Source organism: Tachyglossus aculeatus, chromosome X4 (genome assembly GCF_015852505.1).
Source record: "Tachyglossus aculeatus isolate mTacAcu1 chromosome X4, mTacAcu1.pri, whole genome shotgun sequence".
In the NCBI taxonomy this organism is placed as follows: domain Eukaryota; kingdom Metazoa; phylum Chordata; class Mammalia; order Monotremata; family Tachyglossidae; genus Tachyglossus; species Tachyglossus aculeatus.
In genome coordinates, this window is record NC_052098.1 from 28,540,440 (window position 1) to 28,567,682 (window position 27,243).

A 27,243-nucleotide genomic window follows, 5' to 3' on the forward strand; every position below is an offset into this window, starting at 1 on the left:
CCCTTTTTCACCAGAATTGACACAGAATTTCAAGTATGGACCTGTGGGACCAAGGGAAGGCTTCAGGATTGGTAGGAGCATTCTTCACTTGAGTCTGACAAGTTGGCCTAAAATTGAACAATTCAATTTAAAATGTCCCTGCTATCCAATAACCGAGTAAAAATATTAAATGAATAGTCAAATAAATGATTAGAATCCAACCACAAGCCACTCTCCTCCTCTTCCTTCTCCTCTCACAGACATGATCACCACAGTTTCTCCCGCTCCTCCTCCTCCTGTCCTCTTCATTTTTGCTTTGACACATTATTGCTCCTGTCCCTCTTGGGTCTACACTGTTGCTCTTATTCCAATTTTATGGGGGGGGGGGGGTTAATCCCCTCAATGAGCCATGGTGATATCACTCCATGGGGGCCATTCATCTGCAATTCACCATTCAGAAAAAATATGACTGCTTATTTCTGCTCATCAAGACATGATGTATGCATAGTAAGATTGTTCTTCACTCATAGAAGCACATAGCTGACAGGCAGCATGGCCTAGTGGAAAGATGATGGGATTGGAAATCAGAATACCCAGGTTCTAGTCCCGGCTCTGCCACTTGCCTGCTGTGTGACCTTAGACAAGTGAGTTACCCTTTCTGCCTCAGTTTCCTCATCTGTAAAATGGGCATTGGATACCTGTTCTCTCTTCCTATTAGACTGTGAGTTGCATGTGGGGCAGGGGCTGGGTCTAATATGATTATCTGGTGCTTGACACATGGTAAGTGCTTAAGAAATACCATCATTGTCTGAGTTGCTTTAGAGATGGACTTTGTTTATGTGGCAAGGGAGGTGGGCTGAAATGTCAGTGATGTGAAATTACCACTTTGGCCCCCTAAATAATACAATTTTCCTATTTGATTCTTTGGGGATTCTGGTTTAGGAAGATCTAGTATATTTAGAGCTTATCTGACTTTGTTGTCTTTGGGTAAACTGCTCCTTTTTATCGATACCACCCCATAGAACATAAGCTTTTCAAAACACCCCCTCCCTGACCATCATCTTCAACTGTTCGCTCTGTTCACTCTCCAGTGGCTTCTTCCCCACTCCTTCAAACCATGCTCATGTATCCCCTATCCTAAAAAATGCTCCCTCCAATTATCACCCCATCTCCCTCCTATCATTCCTCTCCAATCTCCTTGAGTGAGTAGTCTACACCTATGCCTCCATTTCCTCTCCTGCAATCCTCTCCTTGACTCCTTCCAATGTGGCTTTGCCCCTTTTATTCCACCAAAACTGCCCTCTCAAAGATCACCAATGATCTCCTTGCCAAATCCAACTTCCTTTACTCCATCTTAATCCTCCTCAACCTCTCAGCAGCCGGGGACACTGTGGACCACCCCCTTCTCCTGGAACTATCCATTCTTGGCTTCACTGACACTGTCCTCTCCTGGTTCTCCTCCCATCTCTCTAGCCACTCATTGTCAATCTCTTTCATGGGGTCCTCCTTTCCTCCCACGGCCTAACAGTGGGAGTTCCTCAAGGCTCAGTTCTGGGTCCTCTTCTGTTCTCCATCTAAACCCACTCCTTTGGAGAACTCATTCACTGTCACAGCTTCAACTACCATCTCTAGGTGGATGATTCCCAAATCTATCTCTCTAACCCTGGCTTCTCTCCTTCTCTGCAGTCTCATAATTTCTTCTGACTCCAGGATATCTCTACTTGGATGTCCCGCTGACACCTCAAACTTAACATGTCTGAAACAGAACTCATCTTCCCACCCAAACCCTGTCCTCCCCCTGACTTTCCCATCACCAGCGTCCTCCAGACTCACAAGCCCGTAACCTTGGCATTATCCTCAATTTATCTCTCATTCAACCCCCATATTTGATTTGTCACCAAATCCTGTCAGTTCAACCTTCACATCACTAAAATCCACCCTTTTCTCTCCATCCAAACTGCTGCCACGTTAATCCAAGCACTTATCCTATCCTGCTTTGATTACTACATCAGCCTCCTTGCTAACCTCACTGCCTCCTGTCTCTCCCCAATTCTTCTCACTGCTACCTGGATCATTTTCCTACAAGACTGTTCAGTCCATGTTTCCCATACATCTCAACATCACACTGAAACTCCTTACCTCTGCACACAGTAAGCGCTCAATAAATACAATTGAATGAATACTATTGGATTTAAAGCGCAAAATCGCCTTACCTCTCTGATTTCCTACTACAATCCAGCCCACACACTTTGCTCCTCTACTGCCAACCTACTCATTGTAACTTGATCTCATCTATCTTGCCACCAATCCCTTACCCAAATCCTGCCTCTGGCCTGGAACTCCCTCCCCCTTCGTATTCAACAGACGATTCATTCATTCATTCAATCGTATTTATTGAGCGCTTACTGTGTGCAGAGCACTGTACTAAGTGCTTGGGATGTACAAGTTGGCAACACATAGAGACGGTCCCTACCCAACAGTGGGCTCACAGTCTAGAAGGGGGATCACACGATCACACGCTCCATCTTGAAAGCCATATTAAAAGTACATCTCCTCCAAGAGGCCTTCCCCAACTAAACCTACATTTTGTCTTCTCCCACTCTTTTCTATGTCACCTTTGCACTTTGATTTTCACCCTTTATTCACCCCACCCTTGGCCCCACAGCACTTATGTTCATATCCATAATTTGTTTACATCAATGTCTGTCTCCACCTCTAAACATGTGGGCATGCAACATGTCTACCCACTCTGTTAAGTTGTACTTAACAAAAGCAGCGTGGCTCAGTGGAAAGAGCACAGGCTTTGGAGTCAGAGGTCATGGGTTCAAATCCTGGCTCCGCCAACTCTCAGCTGTGTGACTTTGGGCAAGTCACTTAACTTCTCTGTACCTTAGTTTCCTCATCTGTAAAATGGAGATTAAAACTGTGAGCCCCTTGTGGGACAACCTGATGACCTTGTAACCTCTCCAGCACTTAGAACAGTGCTTTGCACACAGTAAGTGCTTAGCAAATACCATTATTATTATTATTACTATCCCAAGCACCTAGAACAGTGCTCTGCACACACTAGCACTCAATGAATACAATTGATTGATTGATGCTGCAATCTCCTCTGAGTTATAGCACAGTTATTTTTGTATGAGATTTGACTCCCCTTGCTTGTCAGCCAAATCTCAGACACTTGACCTAGATTGGTGTAGAGCATCAGGCCCCACTCAAATTCTCTGAATTCACAGCCAACCATATGTGCCACATAGCATATATCACAATATTCAGATGTGATTCATCTCCCAATTTGTCACAATCTACTTTAAACTATTTATTTCCTAGCCTGCTCATAAAGTTATGCTTTATATGTGTGTAAGTGTTAACAAAATGTGCCATTTTATGTAACTGAGTGGGTATGTGCTTGTTTGAGAACTGTATACCTGCAGAACATAAACGAAATACAATGCTTAATGGGAGCTGACTGATTTCAAGGTGAATATTCAGATCTTCAATGCAGAAAGCATACGCAGAAAGCATACACAGGAAGCTGGATGGAATCCAGTGGCTGCTGTAACAACAGCACAAGGACCCACCATAGTCTATTTTCTTTGTGTAATTTCTGAAGAAAGTAAGTTGGAAGCCTCAGACTACTCGAAAGCTGGAACCTCATTTAAGCTTTATTACAATTTATCCTCTACAGATATAGACTGCTATAATCCCACTCCTCTTAGGATTCACCTTCATCCTTTCCATAACATTGTATATCACTGCACCTGCTATATCCACAGACAAGTACTTTAAATCCACTCAGACCTCACAAAAATGAACATCAACCAACTCTCTTTACACATGTGCAATGCACTTCAGGGTCTATCCTAGGTCACTGTAACTATCCTGCACCCTACTACTCTGTAAGACCCTCTCAGGCTGGGAGTGCCAATGCCCTAGCTTTCATGTCCCACATGGCTGTACTGTTTCATTATCAAACAAGGTAACTTTAATTTAGATTACTGTTCTGCTCTCTGTGGTAATGTGGTTGTTTTTGTGACTCTTGATTTACTAACATACTATGGCATTGTTCTACACCTCTGGTTTGTGCCCCAGCTTTTCAGTTATTTCCCAACAGAAATTTTCATTCTTTTCCCATCCTATAGGAAGTCTCCAGATCTCCCCAGTTGGCCTCTCTGGGTTGACCTCTTTAAAATTCAGTGGTGAGACAATATCAAACCAAGATACAACCGCTCCTTCTTGGTCTCTTTCATTGGCTCCTCTTCTACCTCCTACCTCATAGCTGTGGACCTCCATTCTGGGTTCCCTTCTATTCTCCACCTACCCCCCAACTCTCTTGGAGAACTCATCCACTCCGATGGCTTCAACTACCATCTCTACGTGGATGATTCCCAAATTCCCCTCTCCAGTCCTGACCTCTCTCATTCTCAGCAGTGTCTCATTTCCACCTGCCTTCAGGACATCTAGACTTGGATATCTGAACAACATCTCAAGTTCAACATGGCCAAATTGAACTCTTCAACTTCCCACCCAAACCCTGTCCTCCCCTTGACTTTCCCATCACTGTTGAAAACACCATCATCCTTCTTAACTCACAAGCTCATAACCTTGTCATTATCTTTGAGTTATCTCCCTCCTTGGGAGAATAACTGGTCAGCACCCTCCTCATGAAAATGCTTGATATTCATGAAGGTTGTAGATCCCCTCTTTGCTGATGCTCATTGGATATTAATTTTCACCTAGATATACATCCCTCTACATCCATAATAGTCCTGGATTTTTATATGCTGCCATGGGCAATTTTAGAAAAGTATACAAGAGTCTGTCAGGGGGCTGGAAATTCCAGTAAAGGTTTGATCAGTGCAGAGAATTACCAAAGGATGACTTTCTGGTTCTAGTATTTTATATTCCTTTTCAAATATTCCAGTATACCCAGTTCTGCTATAATATTTGTTTTCATTACATAAAGTGGCTATAACACAATGGAAGAATTAGATAATGTTCTTCTGGCAACACAAGTCGGCACAAGTAGATTCAGTGTAGGAAAAAATGGCCATGCGAATGTTGATGGGGTCAATCAAGATGTGATGCTACTGTGCTTGTTAGTCCCTACTCTAGCTTTACTGTACAGTGCTTGGTATTATGGCAACTTTACAGTATTTGATACAGTAAAATATCAATGAATGGAAAGGGTCTAAAGCATTCTGGTATGGGTGAACGTAATAACGTAGATGCTTGTATCAAAAAAATGTCAATTATGGTGTTATTTTCAAACCATTTATTCCCCCAACCCATTAATTACCATTAAATCAATGGTTATGATAAGGCAATTTTCTCCTAATGTGAGGTTCTTCAAGAATATAACCCCCATGATATAGGAAAATTCCCTGTACTATGTTGGCTTTTAAAATAATGCTCTTACTATTGTGGTGCATATGTAGCTTGAGGTTATGGATATGTTCCAGGTTTGTTTCTGCTGTCCTTGTGCCTAGCCAGCTTTCTCAGTGGTTTTTGTCCCTAAATTCTGTTCTGCAAATTCTGTCATGGATTTTTAAACCAGATTCTCATCTACTGGATACTACTCACATCTAATAAATACCTTCAAATCTATTTCTCAGTATAAGCTCAACTTAGCTGGCCACTCTTAAATTCTCCTCATAAATAGTTTTATTTTCTTTTACACCCTTACCTATCACCCGCTGTTAAAAACAAAACAAAACAAAAAAAAACCCTTTTCAATTGTCTTTTGGAGGCACTAGATCCTCTCTTTGGCTCCCAGCCTCCACCTTATTGTGCTTTAAAATTTTCTATTAGAAAATGTCTTTCCCATGATTGCCTGCAACTACATTCTATCAACATAAAATATTCCATATTTATTATTTGGCTGTGAAAAATTACCAGGGTCTCACAAGGACAGTTGATCTCTGTCTAAAAACTTTTAAAAAGTTACCACATTGCAAAATTTTTCATTTTTCATTTTGTAAGTCATACATTGGCACAGAAGTCAAATTTCAAACATTTTTAAGGCATTTGGTTCTCCTATAACTCACAAGTGCCTCTTTTCATTTTATAAAAGGTATTTTGTAGCATATGCATTTTTATTGTTCTGTAACTTAAAATGGATCAGGGGTTGTGTATTTTTTCCTTTCTATTACAAAAAACACCTTTCTTCCTGATTAGGCAAGCATGCTGTCTGGTTTCTCAGCTGTAAATGCTCTGAAAAATCAAGTGTCATGTGTTTGACCTATACTTGCTTGTAATGGAAACTTTCTGGATTTATTTTGTTAGAATCAGGAAATCTGAAGCATCATTCAAGGCTCAGTTGTGAACCACCCATAAAAGCCCTTTTGATTAACAGTATCAATATTATCTATCTTTGTAAAGGAATATATACCTGTCTTTTATTTTCTAAGACACTCCTGATGATAATAACCTATCTCTGTGTTGCTGTGAATGTGGATATGTGCTTGGATCTTAGATAGATCTTGGATCTGTGACCTTTGGGCACTTAATATTCACCCCACTCTCAGCCCCATAACACTTATGTACATATCCATAAATTATATATTATAGATTATTTATGTATATTAATGTCTGTCTCCCCCTCTAGATTGTAAGCTCACTGTGGGCAGGGAACATGTCTACCAACCCTGTTGTGTTGTATTCTCCCCAAGGTCTTAGTACAGTGCTCTATACACAATAAGCACTTATTGATTGATGATGGGCAGATAGGGGTGGTTGGCTGAAAGGATCAATGGGTGAGAGATATTTTTCCATATTGTAAACATACTCTAATGCATTTGCCTCATCCAGACATTATTGCTGTTTTCAAACAGTCTCTTGATATCCTGATCTTCTCTCATTCATTCATTCATTCAATTGTATTTATTGAGTGCTTACTGTGTGCAGAGCACTGTACTAGGTGCTTGGGAAGTATAAATCGGCATCATATAGAGACGGTCCCTACCCAACATGGCTCACAGTCTAGATGGGGGAAACAGAACAACAAAACAAAACAAGTAGACAGGTGTCAATACCATCAGAATAAATGGAATTATAGCCCCTTCCACTCAACAGAAATTGCCCTCTCTAAAGTCACCAATGACTTCCTTCTTACAAAATCCAGTGGCTCTACCCCACCCTATTCCTCCGTGACCCCTCAGTTTCCTTCAACATTGCGGACCACCCCCTTCTCCTGGAAACATTATCCAACCTTGGCTTCACTGACACTATCCTCTCTTGGTTCTCCTCATAGCTGTTTGGGAATCCTGCTGTCATCCATTCTCCTTGCAGGTCCTGCCCAGTGACGTGTGAGTATTGTCTTAATGTTGGTGAGCTGACTCTGTTCCAGGACCTTGCAGTTGGTAATCTCGTCCTGTCATTTGATGTGAAGTTTGGCTTGTCATTTTTTTATGGTATTTCTTAAATGCTTACTATGTGTCAAGCACTGTTATAAGCGCTGCGGTAGATACAAGTGAATTAGGTTGGATACAATAAACAGCTCAAGAAGCAAGATGTGCTTTCTGTGGTATGCCCAGATGTCACAACCATATAGAAAGTTAGACACCACTACAGTTTATATAAGAAAGGATCAAGAGTTACATGGAACATAAAGCATACTGTCCAGGCTGTGACATCTCCATGTTCACAGGGGAAATTAAAGTGATTGTGCTAAAAAGCTACAAGCATTACATGGGTTATGAGTTATAACATGTACACAATGAGTTGTAATGCATGCTTGGTGCTGTGTGTTCTCAACTGACTATGGAAACTACCACAGTATCTCACTTCTCTCCATTGCCTGCAAGAGTCTAATCAGAGACCTTTTAGAGCAGCTAGTGTCCAGATTCACTGAATGCCAATGTGGTCCCAGACCAAAATACAGCACAGCAGCTGTACTTTATGACACAGAAAAGATAATGGAGACATGCAGGGAACAACACCAAGACCTCTGTCCTGTATTCACATTTTTTTTTCCAAAAGCGTTTAACACCATTAATAAACCAGAGTTCTGGCAATGACTGTAAATTTAGCTACCCTTAGCTCAAAGCTATTTGGCTACCCAGAATTCCTTAAGCTGTTCTACATCAGTGCAGTCCGTAGCACCTGGACTGAAGTTACCTAATCTGACCCTTTCACCAAAGTAAAACCAGGTCTGTGAAATCACCAAGGCCAGTTGATTCTATTTTTTACTGCCATAATTGAGGATGCTATGAGAGATGTTGGTGTCAGAATATACTTATGATGCACCAGGAAATTCATCTATTAGCAGACTACAAGCCGCTTAAAAAGTCTGTGAGACAGTCATCTGGCAACTATTGTATCTTGATGAATATGTTCCATGGGCACAGATGATTATGAATCAGCACAGTGCCATGGATTGACAATAATAATGGACTGACAAAAGGTGATATACCACCCTACACCAGGGGGATCCTTCACCCAATGATTTCAAGCAAAAACTCCTCACTATCAGCTTCAAGGCTCTCCATCACCTCACCCCCTCCTATCTCACCTTCCTTCTCTCCTTCTACAGCCCAGCCCACACCCTCCGCTCCTCTGCCGCTAACCTCCTCACTGTGCCTCATTCTTGCCTGTCCTGCCGTCGACCCCTGGCCTATGTCCTTCCCCTAGCCTGGAATGCCCTCCCTCCACACATCGCCAAGCTAGCTCTCTTCCTCCCTTCAAAGCCCTACTGAGAGCTCACCTCCTCCAGGAGGCCTTCCCAGACTGAGCCCCCTTTTTCCTCTCCTCCTCCCCATCCCCCCCGGCCCTACCTCCTTCCCCTCCCCACAGCACTTGTATATATATTTGTACAGATTTATTACTCTATTTATTTTACTTGTACATATTTACTATTCTATTTATTTTGTTAATGATGTGCATATAGCTTTAATTCTATTTGTTCTGACAATTTGGACACCTGTCTACATGTTTTGTTTTGTTGTCCGTCTCCCCCTTCTAGACTGTGAGCCCGTTGGTGGATAGGGACCGTCTCCATATGTTGCCGACTTGTACTTCCCAAGTGCTTAGTACAGTGCTCTGTGCACAGTAAGCGCTCAATAAATACAATTGAATGAATGAATGAATTTCAACAGAAAAACACATCTTGATACTGTCACTGAATTCTGCTACGTAGGTAATACATGCTCCTCATGGATCAATAAATCAATCGTATTGAGTGCTTACTGTGTGCCGAGCACTGTACTAAGCGCTTGGGAAGTACAAGTTGGCAACATATAGAGACGGTCCCTACCCAACAGTGGGCTCACAGTCTAGATAGGATCCCACCTTCAGCAACATCATCTTTGTAAATGAAAGACAGGTAAACTTATATACAGAATGCTTGTCCTGACTTTTCTTCCTCTTTGCAATTTTGCATTTCCTTCTGCAGGGCACCCTACATGGATGTCTTGCTGATCCCTCAAAGTCAACACATCCGAAGCCGAACACCTTACGTTCCCTCCCAAATCCCCCCCCCCCCCCAACTTTCCTATCATAGTTGACCCCACCACCATCCTCCCCATCTCTAAAGCCTGCAGGCTTCCCTAGCATTATCCTTGATTCATCCCTCTCTTTCAGCTGCCATACTCAATCTGTTGCCAAATCCTGTCAGTTTTTCCTCCATTAAAATTCCAGAATCCACTCCTTCCTCATCATCACTTTTCATATCTCCCCTTGATTCCCTGCCTCCAGTCTCTCCACTCTTCAGTCCATACTTCACTCTGCTGCTTGAATTATTTTTTTCTAAAACTTCATTCCACAACAAATCTCCCCACCCCTCAAACCATCTCCAATGGTTGCCTATTCTTCTCTGCATCAGATCGAACCACCTGCCCACTGACTTTAAGGAACTCAATCAGCTCTCTCCTAATGACTTACCCACAATCTCCCCCAATTACCCCCCAGTTCACAAATCTCCATTCCAGTAAACTAATCCAATAATAATAATAATAGTATTTGTTAAGCACATACTATGTGCCAAGCACTGTTCTAAGCACTGGGGGAGATACAACGTAATCAGGTTATCCCATGTGGGGCTCACAGTCTTAATCCCCATTTTACAGAGGATGTAACTGGGGCACAGAGAAGTTAAGTGACTTACCCAAAGTCACACAGCTGATAAGTGGCAGAGCCAGGATTAGAAACCATGACCACTGACTCCCAAACCCGTGCTCTTTCCACTAAGCCATGGTGCTTCTCTACTACCTCGTCTCTACCTACTCACTGTGCCTCATTCTCTTCACTCCCATCTCTGACATCTTGCTCATGTCCTTCCCTCTGCCTGGGACTCCTTCCCCCTTCATATCTAGCTGACTACGGCTCTCCCCATCTTCAAAACCCTTCTGAAATAACATATCCTCTAGGAGGTCTTCCCTGATTAATTTCTCATCTCCCCAGTTTATAACCCTGTAACTGCCAATTAAGTAGTAAATATTCAACTTCTTCACCTTCAAACCATAATAGGAAGGAATAAGAACAGCATCAAGTGGTGCGGCTATATGTGGTTTAACAGAGTTGCCCTTGTTGCAGTTGAAATATTTCAACAGTATGAAACTGTAGGGTGGAAATTTACAACTTTAACTATGGATGCTATTGGGGATAGCTATTCTCAGACTGTAGACTGTACATTCCTTTTGAAGAGAGATTGTGTCTCTACCAACGCTATTGTTTTGTCCTCTCCCAAGCACTTAGTACAGTGCTCCACACACAGTAAGTGCTCAGTGAATACCACTGATTGACCAAGGGCGTCAGTTACAAAAGTTAGTAAACATCATTTTCCAGTAGCAAATTGATTCTTATTTAATCAGGTGTTCCAACTGGAGATTCCCTTGTATGTGATGGAGAAGGTCAAGATTTTTAAACGATCGAAGCTCAGCAGTCCATCTGAAAGATATCCTGCATTCAGTGGAAATAATAAAGCAGGGTAGGGTATTAGACTGCCTCTGGTGTCTTGCTTTGGCAGAGATGATCCTGCCTGTTGGTCGAAGGAAGTCTGCTTGTCTCTTCACACTTAGAGCTGAGCTGGTAATCTGAAACGGGACGGTATATTTTGTGGCCAGCAGCATCAGTTTCTTCAAATACATAGCCTGGTGGCTCAGGATAGGAAGCCAGACACTTGACCAGTTTTTTGGGAGTGTAGCTTGAGACATAAGTGGTTTCAGTGGCCAAGGGGACCTGAGGTCTAGCAGATGACCACGGTGGCTTAAAGTTCTTGATGGGCACAATTGGGTGAGAGGTATAGTGAGCGCGGGTGGTGGAGAGATCCTCCATAGGACCCCTGCGAATGGTCAGCTCGCCAACAGGTATGATGGGCTCCATTTTCTTGATCGACCACTGCTTAAAATCATCCTTAGTAGTGGAAATGCTTTCAAAAGGGGAACTCTTCTTGATCGGAATTACAGGGCGGAAGGGCTTAGATAGGCCACCTTTTGGGCTGGTGAACTGAGACTGTGTTGTAGTTACTAACGCCATCTTTTCGACCGGAGGGATATATTTGACAGGAGGCCTGATGTGCAAAGGAGGTGTTGGCCACGCCTGATACTTCTCCCTAAATTCAGTGGACTTGGCAAAAGGGGCATCGGACAAATGGACCGTGGGCCTAGGCTTTATCAACTTGGCAGCTTCAGCCACTCTCCCCTGGTAAGTGTCCTTATGGGTGGTGAGGTGATCAAATGGAATGCCACTGGGCTTATATTTCTCTAACTTGGGCACAAAACGTTTCTCCAAGGGATGTACTATATAATTCATCTTGTAACTGGTCGTGTCTTCCAACGGTGTGTCGCTTGGCTTTGACACATAATGAGGCTTGTAACTGACTGTGGTCACTGGTCCCTTATAATTGAAGTCTTCCTGGGTGGTGGTTTTGTAATCAAACTTTGCCGATGATGTGTGATATGCATTATCTGGCTTAATCATGTCTCGCTTTGGTTGCTTCCAGGGCAAGTAGTCATCTGGAATAGAAAAGGGATCTGAATGAAATCTCTCTGAAATCAACAGCTTTTGACATCCTAATGAAACTTTTATTTTCTAGTCAAAGAGAAATTGGGTATCACGTTGCTGATTTGGCCTTCACCACCTTTTCCTGGTGTCACCTGTACCGTTTATTTTAATGTCTGTCTCCCCCTGTACACTCTAACTGGTCAGTTGGATATCTGCCCTCTAGACTGTAAGCTTATTATGGACAGGGATCGTACCTACCAAATCTATTGTACTGTGCTCTCCCAAGCACTTAGTACGATGCTCAGTACACAGTAAATGCTCAGCAAATACAGTTGACTGAATTATTACATAATTGGCCATAGAAAATCCCCAGGAATGGGTATACCTATCTACCCCAAATTTGCCATTATGCCTGATAAACTTGAGATCAACCTCTGGATTTTAGGAAACTACTCTGAGTCTTTCAAGGTTCCTTTCAGAGTTCTTACATCATTATATATGATTGCCTTCACAGGCATTCTGACATTATAGCTTCATAAATGATTAAGAAAAGAATGAGGTTCCCAGGAGTCTTTGGTTTTATATACAGTCTACACATGTGGAGGCCCCCTAGGCACGCTTAAGTTTATTTTAAGCCAACAGCGCTACTATTTGTTCAAAATATGCTACATTTTAATTGAAACTCTAATCCTTCTCCAGTAGAAATTAATGGTTCTCAATACATCACCATCTTGAAGGCATTAGGATGACTGGGAGGGACCATTCTGTCGAATATAAACCACATGCTCCATAGGGAAATTTTTAAATAGCCAGCCTAGATGACACCCACATTGTTACATACCTGGAGAGACATATGCTTTCTCTACATGTATCTAGGAAATGATTGAGAACTTAAAAGACCTGGATGACACAATGTTAAGAAATCGAGCTTCAAATCTGTAAACTGTCACACATGAATCCTGACATCTGATCGTATTGTTTAAACCATACTGCTGTCCTGTCATCACAACGTCATTCAAAAAGCATTTATTACAAACAGCTGCATTTCAGCCCTGAAAGCCTGGGGAATTGTAGTACGTTATAAGCCATTCACACAATTAAGAAAATTAATAAAGCCTTTTAGTGCAATAATGTTGAACAGGTAAAGTGCCCCATAATAGTATGCCCATTTGTACACTTTGGCCCTATAAAATGGATTTAGCTCAGTGCAAAACTAGATCATCAGGTAATTACACTGGAGATCTTTCCAATTGTGCATTGTTTTGAAAATACCACAAATTACAACCAAATGCTGCTGAGGCATATTTTATTAGAGTTTCTGAGCCCCAGTAAAGGTGCTGACCTTAACAGTGATAAAGGAAAAGATTTACATATGGTTTTTATGCAGCCAATTTAAAGTGAAAAGTACATATAGACATGATGGACATACTAACTATATGAAATGGAAGTTTTAATGACCTTTGTCTTTTGTGTCCTTTTACCTTTGGAAGGAGGAAAAAAATCTGTGTGATAACACTAGTGGTGTTGCTATTGTAAATAAGGCAAGAAATGGATTCTAATGATGAAAAACTGCCTGATTACAAGGGAATACAAGAACGGCCCATACGTACATTCCACGGTCATTTCACTGAGTTCTCATACATCTACCCAAGAGGGGAACCAAGGAAAATAAACTGCCAACAGTGTAGGCCTAAACTGAAAAATTGTCCAACTATTTCTCACCTACTTACATATTCACACTCTATTATCAACATATATTTCAAAGATGACACTTCTGGCAATGAGCTAGAATTTATGCATGTGAGTGTGGTTGAAAAGGCTGAGGCTTTTCAGCAACACGCCCTTCCTCACTGTGTGTGCATTTAAGTTCTTTGCTGTACTGGTGCACTTTGCCCCCTACATGTCCTTGTCTCTTTTTGGAGCCCACCTCTAGATTTCCTAGTTTTCATGAAAGCTTTGTTCAAGGAAAGTAAACCTTCTATCACTTGCTGCCTGTCAAAAATTCTGTTGCCGTTGTCTCCCAACAATTCCACTGCTTCTCCCTGTGACATGGAGACCAGTTTTATCATATCATCAAATCTTCTTTCTTCCCTCCAGGCTTCTACACATTCCTTTTCAGTTCATTGCAACTGCTTGGCCGTCCGACTTTCATCCATCTGCCTCACGTGCTCCACCCAGTGAAGCCGTTTTGCTGTTAGCATTCCCTCAATGCCAACAGCATCTTTCATTTCCTAAGCTGGTAACCTCGGCGTCATCTTCGACTCACTTCCTTCATTCAATCCGCGTATTCAGTCTGTCACCAAATGCTGTCGGTTCTACTTCACAACCCTCCTTGAACCCCCACTTTCCATCCAAACTGCTGCCACACTGATCCAAGCACTTATCATTTCCTGCCTCAACTACTGCATCAGCCTCCTCACTGAGCTTCCTGCCTCCTTTCTCCCCCCTCTCCAGTCCATACTTCACTCTGCTGCCTGGATCATTTTTCTAAAAGAACTGTTCTACATACACCTCCCCACTTCTCAAAAGCCACCAACGGTTGCCCACCCACTCCACATCAAACAGAAGCTCCTTACCAGCTGCTTTAAGGCACTCAATCAGCTCTTTCCCTCCTCCCCTACCATGCTGATCTCCTACTCCAACCCAATCTGCACATTCCGCTCCTCTAACACCAACCTACTCTCTGTACCCAGATCTTGTTTATCTCACTGCTGAGTCTTGTCTATGTCCTCCCTCTGACTTGGAACTCCCTCCCCCTTCATACCCAACAGTCCACCACTCTCCCCACCTTCAAAAATCACATCTCTTCCCAAAGGCCTTCCCCAAATAAGCCTCATTTCCCCTTTCTGCCATCCCCTATGCACTTGGTTGTGTACCAGCATGGCTCAGTGGAAAGAGCCCGGGCTTTGGAGTCAGAGGACATGGGTTTGAATCCCGGCTCTGCCACATGTCTGCTGTGTGACCTTGGGCGAGTCACTTAACTTCTCTGAGCCTCAGTTACCTCATCTGTAAAAAGGGGATGAAGACTGTGAGCCCCACGTGGGACAACTTGACCACCTTGTATCCCCCCCAGCTCTTAGAACAGTGCTCTGCACATAGCAAGCACTTAACAAATGCCATCATTATTATTATTATTATTATTTAAGTACAGCCTGCAGTAGTTGAGGCTGGGGTGGGGATCCCCAGTCTGCACCCCAGTCTGCAGCATTTGTATACATAAATTTATGTACATTATATACAGATGGAAGCAGTGTGGCCTAGTGAAAAGAGCACGGGCCTAGGAGTCAGAGGACCTGGGTTCTAATCCCAGCTCTGCTATTTGTCTGCTTTGTGTCCTTAGGCAAGTCACTTAACTTCTCTGTGCCTCAGTTTCCTCATCTACAAAATGGGGATTCAGTATCTGTTCTCCCTCCTACTCAGACTGTAAGCCCCATGTGGGACCTGATAATCTTGTATCTGCCCCAGAGCTTAGTCCAGTGGTTAGCACATAGTAAGCACTTAACAAATACCACAACTATCATTAGAATTACAGTTGCCTTGAAGGCAAGGATCAGGTCCACCAACTCTCTTGTACTGTTCCAAGTGCTTAGTCCGTGCTCTGCACACAGTAGTTGCTCAGTAAATGATTGATTGGTGAGATGACTACATTCCATGACAACATTGTTGGTAATTTTGTCCAGCCATTTGATATTGCAACTGGCTAGCAGGTGTGTCTTCTGGGGTGGATACATGTTAATCAGGCCAGACACAGTCCCTGTCCCACATGGGGCTTGTAGTCTAAGTAGAAGGGAGAACAGGCATTGAATCCTCATTCCACACATGAGGAAAATGAAGCCCAGAGAAGTTAAGTGACTTGCCCAAGGTTACACAGTAAGCAACTGGCAAAGTCAGAACTAGAACCCAGGGCCTCTGACCCACAGCCATGCTCCTTCCACTAGGCCACGCTGCTTTTCAATGCTTCTTTACTGCTCTTTTCCAAGTGCTTAGTACAGTGCTCTGCACAAAGTAAGCCCTCCACTGACTGGGATTCAGATAGAGCACAGCTGACTTCTTCAGTAAGCTTTTGAGACTCTTGCCTACACTGGAGAGAAGAGAGAGTTCCTGGTACTTTCCACCACCAATTCTCTCCCCATTCTTCTCGAAGATGGTGATTATGGTGGTATCTTCGAAGTCTTGGGGCATTTCTTCATTGTTTCAAATTTTGAGGAATAACTCATATAGACACCCGAGGATTAGTTCCCTCTTTCCTTGTCAATATCTGCAAGAATGCCATGAGATCCAGGTGCTTTATCATACTTCACAACCTTGAGTGCGAAAGTAATTCTTTAAATGGCAAAGCAAAGGCCTGGGTTCTAATCCCCGCTACACCACTTGTTCATTCATTCATTCAATTGTATTTATTGAGTGCTTACTGAGTGCAGAGCACTGTACTAAGCACTTGGAAAGTACAATACAGCAATAAAGAGAGACAATCCCTGCCCACCACGGTTTGCTATGTGCAAAGGGTAAGTTACTTAACTTCTTTGTGCCTCAGTTACCTCACCTGTAAAATGGGGATTAAGACTGTGAGCCCCATGTGGCACATGGACTGTGTCCAACTTGATTAGCTTGTATCTACCCCAGCGCTTAGTGCAGTGCCTGGCACATAGCATGTGCTTCACAAATGCCACCAAAAAAAAAAAAGCCAGGCCTTCCTATTTTGGTCAATCTTCTATGGTTCAAAGTGCCTTCTGTTCAATGGTAGAAGTCACATCCAGAAGTTCACTGTAGTGTTTTTACCATAGGAGTAAGCTATCCTCTTGGCCTGGGATGAGAGTGATTTGATCTTTCTCTTCAGCAGTGCTGTGGTACTATGTCTGGGGCCTTAGAGTATCTTTAATGATTAATAAAACTCCTTGGGTTGTGATCATATGCATATCCCTCGATGTTTTCAGCTTTGTCATCCCACTACTGGTTGTATATGTTTCTTAGCTTAAGTTATGTTTCCATCCAGAGGATTTTGTACAACTCCATTTTACTCACAATATATACACAAATAAGATTTCCCCATTAGTAATATCAGCTTCAAAAACTAAACACACATAGGTACACATACAACCTCATTAAAGCAAAAGGGATCAAAAATATTTAGAAATGTTAACATTCACCTAAAGCTCACAGCTGTGTGTGACTTGGAAAAAAAAAGAAGAAATTCCAAGTTAGTGATCAACCTTATACATCATCAATCTGAAATTAGAATTAAGGGTCTCAAGTGGATTCTAGCCAATCTGGACTTCAGGCTGCTCAGTTGGGGGGTGATAGTCTTAGTTTCTGGAAGATAAATTTCCTGTGTTTCATGATTACATGGCAATTTTCAAAACAAATTCTGATATGTTTGGAATTATCAGCTTTAAATATTGCCTTTGAAAGTTGCCTTCCTGAGAATTTACCAAACTCATTTCCTGGGTAGAATAAACACTGAAACTCTGCTGGCACCATCATACTGGATTTGTGGCATACAGCTCTAAGATAGCTCATTGACTTACTCTCAGCTGGGATAGGAAACCATTTTCTACAGGCCCTGATCTCTCCTGTTTGAACTGAGTGAGTTTGCTAGGAAGGAAGTAGGAAGTTTCATAGAAGGCTACAATTGTGTCTGCATGGAAAATAAACAGAATGCTGCAGAAAGCAGAAATGTTGAAACAGAGATTATTCCCTTGCCGGGACTTGCTCTTCTTCCTGGTTATAAACCCCCAGTCCTTACTACCTCTTAATTTTGAACTCCCTGCTTTTAAACAGTTTCTAAAAGAAACAGCTGGTGTCCCTCAGAAGGCAACTGCCAAAAATGCAGGACCATAGCTGTTTGTGTAGAAGAGGAAAAGGGTTCTGGGGAGGGGTTTATGGTATTTGTTCATTCATTCATTCATTCAATCGTATTTATTGAGCGCTTACTGTGTGCAGAGCACTGTACTAAGCGCTTGGGAAGTACAAGTTGGCAACGTATAGAGATGGTCCCTACCCAACAACAGGCTCACAATCTAGAAGGGGGAGACAGACAACAAAACAACACATATTAACAAAATAAAATAAATAGAATAGTAAATATGTACAAGTAAAATAGAGTAATAAATCTGTACAAACATATATACAGGTGCTGTGGGAAGGGGAAGGAGGTAGGGCGGGGGGGATGGGGAGGGGGAAGACGGGGAGAGGAAGGAAGGGGCTCAGTCCGGGAAGGCCTCCTGGAGGAGGTGAGCTCTCAGTAGGGCTTTGAAGGGAGAAAGAGAGCTAGCTTGGTGGATGTGCAGAGGGAGGGCATTCCAGGCCAGGGGGAGGACGTGGGCCGGGGGTCAATAAATAATAATTTATTGAGTAAGCACTCAATAAATACGATTGAATGAATTAGTTAAGTGCTTACTAAATGCCAAGCACTGTACTAAGCACTCGGGTAAATATAAGATCATCGGTTAGACACAGTCCCACACAGCACACATAATCTTAATCCTCAAATTACAAGTGAGGTAACAGAGGCACAGAGAAGTTAAGTGACTGGCCCAAGGTCACACAGCAGACTGATGGAGGAGCTAGGATTAGAACCCAGGTGCTCTGACTCCCAAGGCTCTTGCTCTGCTTCTCTTATCTGTTCTGTCAACTATTCACTTGGCTGTGTACCCCTTCAAGCAGTTTGACACTCATCCTAGCCCCACAGCACTTACGTGCATATTCTTATACTCTGCTGTTTCCCCTATCTGTAGCATATTTTAAAGTCTGTCTCTCACTCTAGCTGTAAGCATCTTGTGAGTAGGGATCACATCTACCAACTCTATTGTAGAGTGCTTTCCCCACACAGCAAGTGCTCAACAAATACCAGTGGCTGATTGTCTGAAAAAGTCCCTCTATCTTCCCTGCAAATATATCAGTCTATTTTTAACCTGTCTGCCTTTAAATTTCTCAGTAGAAAAGAGAACTTCCACCAATACGAAATTTCACACCATGTGTATAAGTGCATCTGTCCAAATGAATTGGAATTTATAATGTTCTCTTGGAATGTTGATTTACAAAAGTGGCAAAAAAAGCACATGAAACATACACAGTAGATACATGTTATGATGAGTGAAGGTGTGCTGAAAGAATTCCGTATGGAAAAATCAGTTACTCTGTACCTTTATATGAAGGCACTAATTCCATTTTCTGATCAGAGAACATCTGATTTCCCTGAGGTTTCATTGAAGCTACTCTGCAAAGACCATGAGAGTAGTAACTTTCTTGATATGTTGAAGTCAAATCCATGGTTTTGTCACTTGGCACATACTTGTCCGGTGGCTTCACTTTCACTGGCAGTGCTTTGTGAGGTTCATAATCGTTCCTGTAAATAACATCAATGAATAATATTTACTGAACATCCATGTGCACAGCGCTTGGGAGAGTACACTACAACAGACAGACAGGCAGACATGCCCCCTGTCCTCAAAGAGTTTACAATCTAGCAGAGGAGACAGATACAAAATAAGTTATATGGACAGGAAAAAGAGAAGGATGAGAGATGTGTGGGTAAGTGCTTATATAGTAGAATGTGCAACTTGATAGGTACAGAAGTGCTATGGGTGGTTGTAATTGCTTAAGTGCAGAGGGGGTGTGAAAGTTCTGAGATGGAAGTTGGGAGGAAGAAATCTAGGGTGAAGAAATATGTATTCAATTAAGGAAAGCCTCCTAAAAGAAGCTGGGTTTCAGAAGGGTTTTTAAAATGAGGAAAACTGTGGTCTGGCAGATTTGAAGGGGGAGAGAGTTTCAGGCAGGAGGAAAGGCATGAGCAAGGGGTTGGGGGAGAGAGAGATGAAAACAAGACCAGTGAGTTTGGGTGGAACAAAAAGTGCAAGCTGGGGTTTGGCAGGAAGAGAGGGTGGATAAATAAGAAAAGCCTCAAAGCCTAGTGGGAGTCAGGGGACCTGGGTTCTAATCTCAGCTCCACCATTTGTCTGCCGTGAGACACTGCATCGTTCACTTAACTTCTAAGTGCTTCAATTTCCTCATCTGCAGAATGGGGATTCAATACCTGATCTCCCTCCTACTTAGACTATGAGTCCCTTGTGGGACAGTGACTGTGTCTGACCTGATTAACTTGTATTTATCCCAGTATTTAGTACAGTACTTGGCACAGAATAAATGCTTAATGATTACCATACTCATTATTATGAGGGAGAGAATTTAAGGAGTGTCTTAAAGCCATACTTATTATTTGAGTCACTGGATGAGGACAAGGCTTGTGTTTCCTGCTTGGATGATCAAGTTTGAGATTTCCTTTTCTAAAAGTTTGGGTGCAGTTGGATGACAACACAAACAGACACCCAAGCCTTTCATTTCTGGAGTCATGGGTACAAGTATTGGTCTCTTCTAAGCAAGGTCAGCCATTTCACAAGTCCTTCACCCAATTTGAAGACCCAAAATTAGAAATGCAGGGTAGTTGTAATCTCTGAATGGTGAAGATGTGAAGAAGAGAAGAGAGAATCTCACATTTAGGTCATCAATCTACTTCTCTCACAAACTCTACATCCAAAGTTTAAAAAAATGGAAAGAAGGAAAAAAATGGGAAGAAGGAAAAAAGATCAAGTGCTTTGCCGAAGAACGTATGTCAACAGAAACATACATTTCCAACTGGGCAGAGGAAAGATGGATTCCCCCTGATGGTGCATTCCATAGCAACTCAGCCAAGAGAAGGAGAGGATTTCCGGACAGGAAAACATTAGGACTAAACACCAATAAAATGTATTTCCCGGCAGAAATCTGGAGCAGCATTATTCTAAGCCATGCATGACTAGCAAATTTAACACACTCTGCTATAATCTGTCTTGTGTGAATTATATACAGAGTGGTCAATAAACTTAAACAAGGGCCTGAAAAATATCTGAGGTGGAGAGGATGGGGGGGGGCATCTTTCTACTATTATTAGGGAAAGCCAATAGACTTCAGTTGAATCTTTGAGTGGCCCCGCGGTAGAGAGTTTAAATCCAGCTCATCAGTATTCAATGGGGCCTCAAACGTGTTTTATTTCCAGGTGTCCCTATTTTATCAGGGAACACAAAAAGGGTAAGTAAGTCACTTTTGAGTACCTGAACTTTGAATTTCTGCCTAATTCTTCCAGAAAAGGATAAACCAAATAGGAGGTAAAGGGTCCACATAATACTCCTTCATACACAACTAATTTACGCTGGCATCTATCCAATAATTCCGTGACATTCAGCAACAAAACCACCAATGACAGCACCCGAGGCCAGTAAATGGAGAGACAGTCAGTAGTGAATCATCATATGGGGGGATACGTTTTGAGTACACATTAATCAAACAGTATTTCTGCTTAAAATTATAGAGGGAAATCTGTCTTCTGTCAAAGTGTCCTGCAATTTGAAATGCCATTGACTACTGAAGGAGGGAAAAAATGGTGAAAAGTGGAATGGAATCTCTATTCCAAGAAGACGTGAAGTTGAGTTTAGGGGCCGCTGAGTATCACACATCCCCACATAAACATTCAATCATTGGAAGAAGGTTTCTGTTTCATTTCAACACCAAAGAGAAGCATCAGCAGAGCCTAGGATCAGGAAATGAGGAAAAAATGTTTATATCACACTGCCCACTCGCTGGACAACACAGGAATATTCTCGACAGGATTTGGGGAAGAGGGGAAGAGGTTTTAAGTCTTAATTCATTACAGAGCAATAGAAGGGTGCAAGCAAATGAACAGAGGGATAGGAGGAAGAGAGCAGGAGAGGGTGCATTTCCTAGCCCCTTCTCTCTGGCTCATTGGGAGTGGGAGTTGAGAACTGGAGAAAGACATAGGTTTAATTGGACTATATATACATATGTGTGTGTGTGTGTGTGTGTGTGTTTGTGTACAAACACACATTTGTATCTTAAAAATTCAAGGTGTCACCTGGCAGGATTACCATCTTCATGCCAGCTTGGCTGAGGATTGTGAGCTCACTGTGGGCAGGGAACGTGTCCATCGACTCTGCTGTATTGTACTTTCCCAAGCACTTAGTTCAATGCTCTGTACACAGTAAGCACTCAATAAATATCATTGACTGATTGGCATGGTAGGAATACATCTAGACACTCTCATTATGCATCAATGGAGAGCCCACAGTGGTGAGAGAGTCAAAAGAGGAAAAGAGAAGCCCATGTGGGCTAGAGATTGGACTAAAGGGCGGGGAGAGAAATAATGAGATAATGAGTCAGGATGGTCCCAGCTGACACTAGAGGCTCCACCAATAAACAGATGATGAGGGAAGAAGCTAAGATGGGATATTCTGGATGGGTCAACAAGGAAACTCGGAGTCTCTCCTCTTCTCCCTCTCCCCTACAAGCAGCAGAAAAAGTGGTCTTATCACATACAGACACAGGCACCTGCTTGTGCCAGGTGGCTCTCACTCCTGATATCAAAGATTCCACCCTCCCCATCTAATAATTATGGCATCTGTTAAGTGCTTACTATGTGCCAGGCACCATATTGAGTACTGGGATGGATATAAGCAAATTGGGTTGGACAAAGTCCCTGCCCCACATGGGGCTCACAGTCTCAATCCCCAATCCTCATCTAGTCTGAATTTCTCAATCTCCAAAAGAGGAAAGGGATGGAACCTGGAAATTGAGCAGGCAAGCTAGTTCTGGAGAAAGTGCCTTTTCAGAGAGGAGAGACTATGTACGCATAGGTGTGAAACCATTCATGGGGGAGAATGTGTTTGGGCATACCTTTGTGTATGCTTAAGTGAGGGGGTACAGAATGGGGAGAGGAAAATGGAGGAAATAATTCCTTAGAGGCAGAATTGAAATAGAAAACAAAAACCAAGGTGAATGTTGAATATTTCTGCTTGTGCATATATCAGTCTAGAAATACCATCTAAGCATTTACTGTCTATCGATGCTGTTACATTGTACTCTCCTAAGTGCTTAGTACAGTGGTCTTCATACAGCAAGCACTCAATATATACCATGGATTGCTTGATTGATTGATTACTGTGTGCAGTGTACTCTATAGAGCACTTGGGAGAGGATATTAGATTTGTGAGGTACAATCCCTGACCCCAAGAAGCTTAAATTGAGCAGTGAGTGAGTTCTATGGTTTAGTAGGCCAAAAATAAAACTTAGTCAAGAATGTTTGTTATTGTTGTTCATTATTCTAACATGGTATTCTTTCCGTGAGTGCCTGCTGCCCCTTCCCCCTTCATTTGAGGTTGTGATTTTCTTGGGAAAGGGAACCATGTTTAAATCACTATTCATGTACCTTTCTCCAGCACTTAGTACAGAGCTTTGCACAAAGTGTTTAACAAATGCAATTAATAATAATCATAATAATAAGTTGAAGTATCCTTGTTGAGGAAGATGTAATAAGATATAACAATGTGACCAAGCCAACTGCCCAAAGATGTAAAAAAAAGGCTTGTGTTTTGTTCTAAGTCACCTTAAGACACTCCTGAGGAAAAATGTTATCAAAAAGGTGGAGGAGAAGGAAAGAAAGAAAGAGGATGTAAATGAACACTCTTGTTATTTTAAGACTAGGAGGCAGATAAAAATACTGACCTGTCTTTATTAAATTTCAGTAGGAATAATAATGATCTATCAAGCAATGGTATTTATTGAATACTTGCTATGTGACGAGCCCTGTACTAATCACTAGGGAGAGTACCATGCAATATACTTGATAGGCACAATCCCTGCCCACAAGGAGCTTGCAGTCTAGTGGGGGAAGACAGATACTAAAATCAATTACAGATAGGGGAAACAACAGAGTTAGAGGATATATACATATGTTCTGTGGAGGTGGGGGTGAAGTGAGTATCAAAGTGCTAGGTGGTATGAATGCAAAAACATGGGTAATGCAGAAGAGAAAAATAAGGAGGTTAGTCATGGAAAGCTTCCTGCTGGAGATATGGTTTTAGTAGGGCTAGGAGGATGGGGAAAGTGATGGTCTGTTAGATAAGATGGGGGAAGGAGGGAGGATATGAGCAAGGGGTCCATGGTGAAAGAGATGAGTTTGAGGTACAAGTCTGTTTAATACAGAGGTGAATGTGCAACCATTGGAGGGTCTTGAGTGGGAAGATGTGTGCAGAATAATTTATCATAAAAGTGATCTGGGCAGCAGAACGAAGTAAGGACTAGAGTGGGGAGAGACGGTAGTTGTGGAGGTCAGGAGTCAAGGAGGGATATGATAACTGCTTGGACCAGTGTGGTAGCAGTTCGGATGGAGAGGAAGGGGCGGATTCTAGAGATGGCGTGAAGGTAGAACCGGCAGGATTTGGTGACAGACCGAACATGCGGATAGAAAGAGAGTGTTGAGTTAAGGATTAACACCAAGGTTGTGGGCTTGTGAAACAAGGAGGATAGTGATGTTGACAACAGTGATGGGAAAGAGAGGGGAGAGGGGGTTTGTGTGGGAAGATGAGTTCAGTTTTGGACATGTTAAGTCTGAGGTGTTAATGGGACATCCAAGTACAGATGTACAGAAGGCAGGATGAAACGTGAGATTGCAGAGGAGGAGAGAGGTTGGAGCTGGAGAGGTAAACTGGGGAATCCTTCTGCTTAGAAATGATAGTTGAAACAGTAGAAGTGAATTAATTAAAGGGAATGGGTGTAGGAGTCAGAGGATGTGGGTTCTAATCCCGGCTCTGCCACTTGCCTACTGTGTGACCTAGGGCAAGTCACTTAACTTCTCTGTGCCTCAGTTGCCTCATCTGTAGAATGGGGATTAAGACTGTGAGCCCAACGTAAGACAATGTGATTACCTTGTAACTACCCCAGTGTTCAGAACAGTGCTTGGCACATAGTAAGCACTTAACAAATACCATTATTATTATCATTATTATTATTATTATTAGATGGCAAATAGAAAGGGACCCAGAATTGGGCACTGAGGTAGGTACAAGATAATCAGGTCATATGGGAGGGAGAACAGAGTGAGGATTTTACAGATAAGGAAACAGAGGCACAAAGACGTTAAGTGACTTGGCCGAGGTCACAGAGCAGGAAAGTGACAGTCAGAATTAGGACCCAGGTCCTCTGACTTCCAGTACTGTGCTCTTTCCACTAGGCCATGATGCTTAATAGATGAAGAAAGGAGGTACTCTAGGAGAAATATGAGGAGAAGAACAAGAAGGATAAAGAATTGCTGAGAGAGATCCTGAACACGAGGAATGGGGGCCGCCTGCCCTTATTTGGGGGTTTCTGGTATATTTGGACTTGTAAGGGAGAGAAGAAAATACTTTCACCTTCTGTTTATAATTACAGCGATCGTTTAAAGAAAAACTTTCACTGCCTGCAGATGCTACTCCCCAGTATTGGTTGAAATAAATTTTACAATATAAGATTACTTTCTATTTGTAATCCTAGGCTAGCTGTAGTAATACTCCATCCTGAAAATACCCCAAGATCTTTACCCCCAAAATAGGCTGGGAAATAGAAAGTGAATATCAGTAACTCAGTCCTGACTTTAAAGGCCAGACACTCCAAATCAAAGGATTCCTCAGAGATTTGGGTCTTATAGGAGGTAATGGGTTCTGGTTAATGGTAACACACTGGAATCCAGCCAATCTCTCTTCAACAATCTTAACTTCTGCACCTGTCCCAATCACATGGTATGGCCAATTTAAATTGGAGATAAAGTACTGGAATTGGATCATTTATTAGCTAACGAACACAGGCTGGCCAGTGCTGGGTCATTTTATATGCTTCTATATATTAATTGTATTAATGTGGAATATTGAAATTTGACTATGATTAATATAAGAATTTCAATTTGCCTTATCAATGACACTTTTTAGATATGAAAAGTCATTAAAGTCATTACACCTTGGTTAAAAAAAGAAACAGTGGTCATGAATCTAAGTTTCCATTCAATTAAATCTTGAATTTGAGTCTGAAAAATGTTTCTAGCTGTACTGAGCCCTGAGGTAGATAGAAGGTTGGACACCATCCACCTCCCACATGGGCCTCACAGTCCTAATCCCTAGTTTACAGATGCGATAACTGAGGCATGAAGAAGTGAAGCGACTTGCCCAAGGTCACCCAGCAGATAAGTGGCAGTGCCGGGATTAGAACTCAGATCCTTCTGACTCCCAGGGCCATAGTCTATTCACTAGGCCAACACTCTTCTCTCTCCATAAAGCAAATATTGCTGAAGTGGTTGAATAAGTAGGCTTCAACTTCCTCTGAGATTACCTGACCAAATTCAATAGTTTGGTCAGGAGTTGCCAAATAGGTGCCAAGTGCCATAGATCATCAGGCAAAAACTCCTCACCCTCGGCTTCAAGGCTCTCCATCACCTCGCCCCCTCCTACCTCACCTCCCTTCTCTCCTTCTACAGCCCAGCCCGCACCCTCCGCTCCTCTGCCGCTAATCTCCTCACTGTGCCTCATTCTCGCCTGTCCTGCCGTCAACCCCTGGCCCACGTCATCCCCCTGGCCTGGAATGCCCTCCCTCCGCACATCTGCCAAGCTAGCTCTCTTCCTCCCTTCAAAGCCCTACTGAGAGCTCACCTCCTCCAGGAGGCCTTCCCAGACTGAGCCCCCTCCTTCCTCTCCCCCTCCTCCCCCTCCCCATCCCCCGCCTTACCTCCTTCCCCTCCCCACAGCACCTATATATATGTTTGTACGTATTTATTACTGTATTTATTTATTTTACTTGTACATATTTATTCTATTTATTTTATTTTGTTAACATGTTTTGTTTTGTTGTCTGTCTCCCCCTTCTAGACTGTGAGCCCACTGTTGGGTAGGGACTGTATATGTTGCCAACTTGTACTTCCCAAGCACTTAGTACAGTGCTCTGCACACAGTAAGCGCTCAATAAATACGATTGATTGATTGATTCCCAAGGGCTTAGTACAGTGCTCTGCACACAGTAAGCGCTCAATAAATATGAATGAATGAATGAATAGATCACCACTGATACACACACTATCTGGTCAGTTCTTCCAGAATGTGTATAGTGTTTCTTGAAGAGCCCTGCGTTAAACTAAATGTCAAATGCATGCATACAACTGTTGCTTCCATTCCTACTGACCCGGCACCATGCTGTTGCAGCACTGTCTGAAGAACATTCCCAAATTCCGGCAGCACATTGTATTCAAAAGGCATAGTGAAAACATGCACGGTGGAAACGTGGCCAAGTGGAAAGAGCACTGGCCTGGGAGTCAGTGGACTTGGGTTCCAATCCCAGCTCTGCCACTTGTCCGCTATGCGACCTTGAGCTTTTCTGTGCCTCATTTTCCACATTTGCAAAATGGGGTTTCAATACCTGTTCTCCCACCTACCTAAACTGTGAGCCCCATGTGGGACAGGGTTATTATGGGCAGGGAAC

General features: G+C 42.6%; 1 protein-coding gene across 1 annotated transcript in view; it reads right to left on the reverse strand.

Moving 5' to 3' along the window:
- Nucleotides 1–10,788: 10,788 nt before the first annotated feature.
- SAXO1 (stabilizer of axonemal microtubules 1) overlaps nt 10,789–27,243 on the reverse strand; it is a 69,070-nt gene continuing 52,615 nt past the window's right edge. The window contains exons 3-4 of the mRNA XM_038769995.1: nt 19,062–19,264; nt 10,789–11,930 (exon numbers count right to left, since the gene is read on the reverse strand). Coding sequence (XP_038625923.1) covers nt 10,912–11,930; nt 19,062–19,264 — 1,222 coding nt within the window. The 3' untranslated portion in view covers nt 10,789–10,911. The remainder of the gene's footprint in view (nt 11,931–19,061; nt 19,265–27,243) is intronic.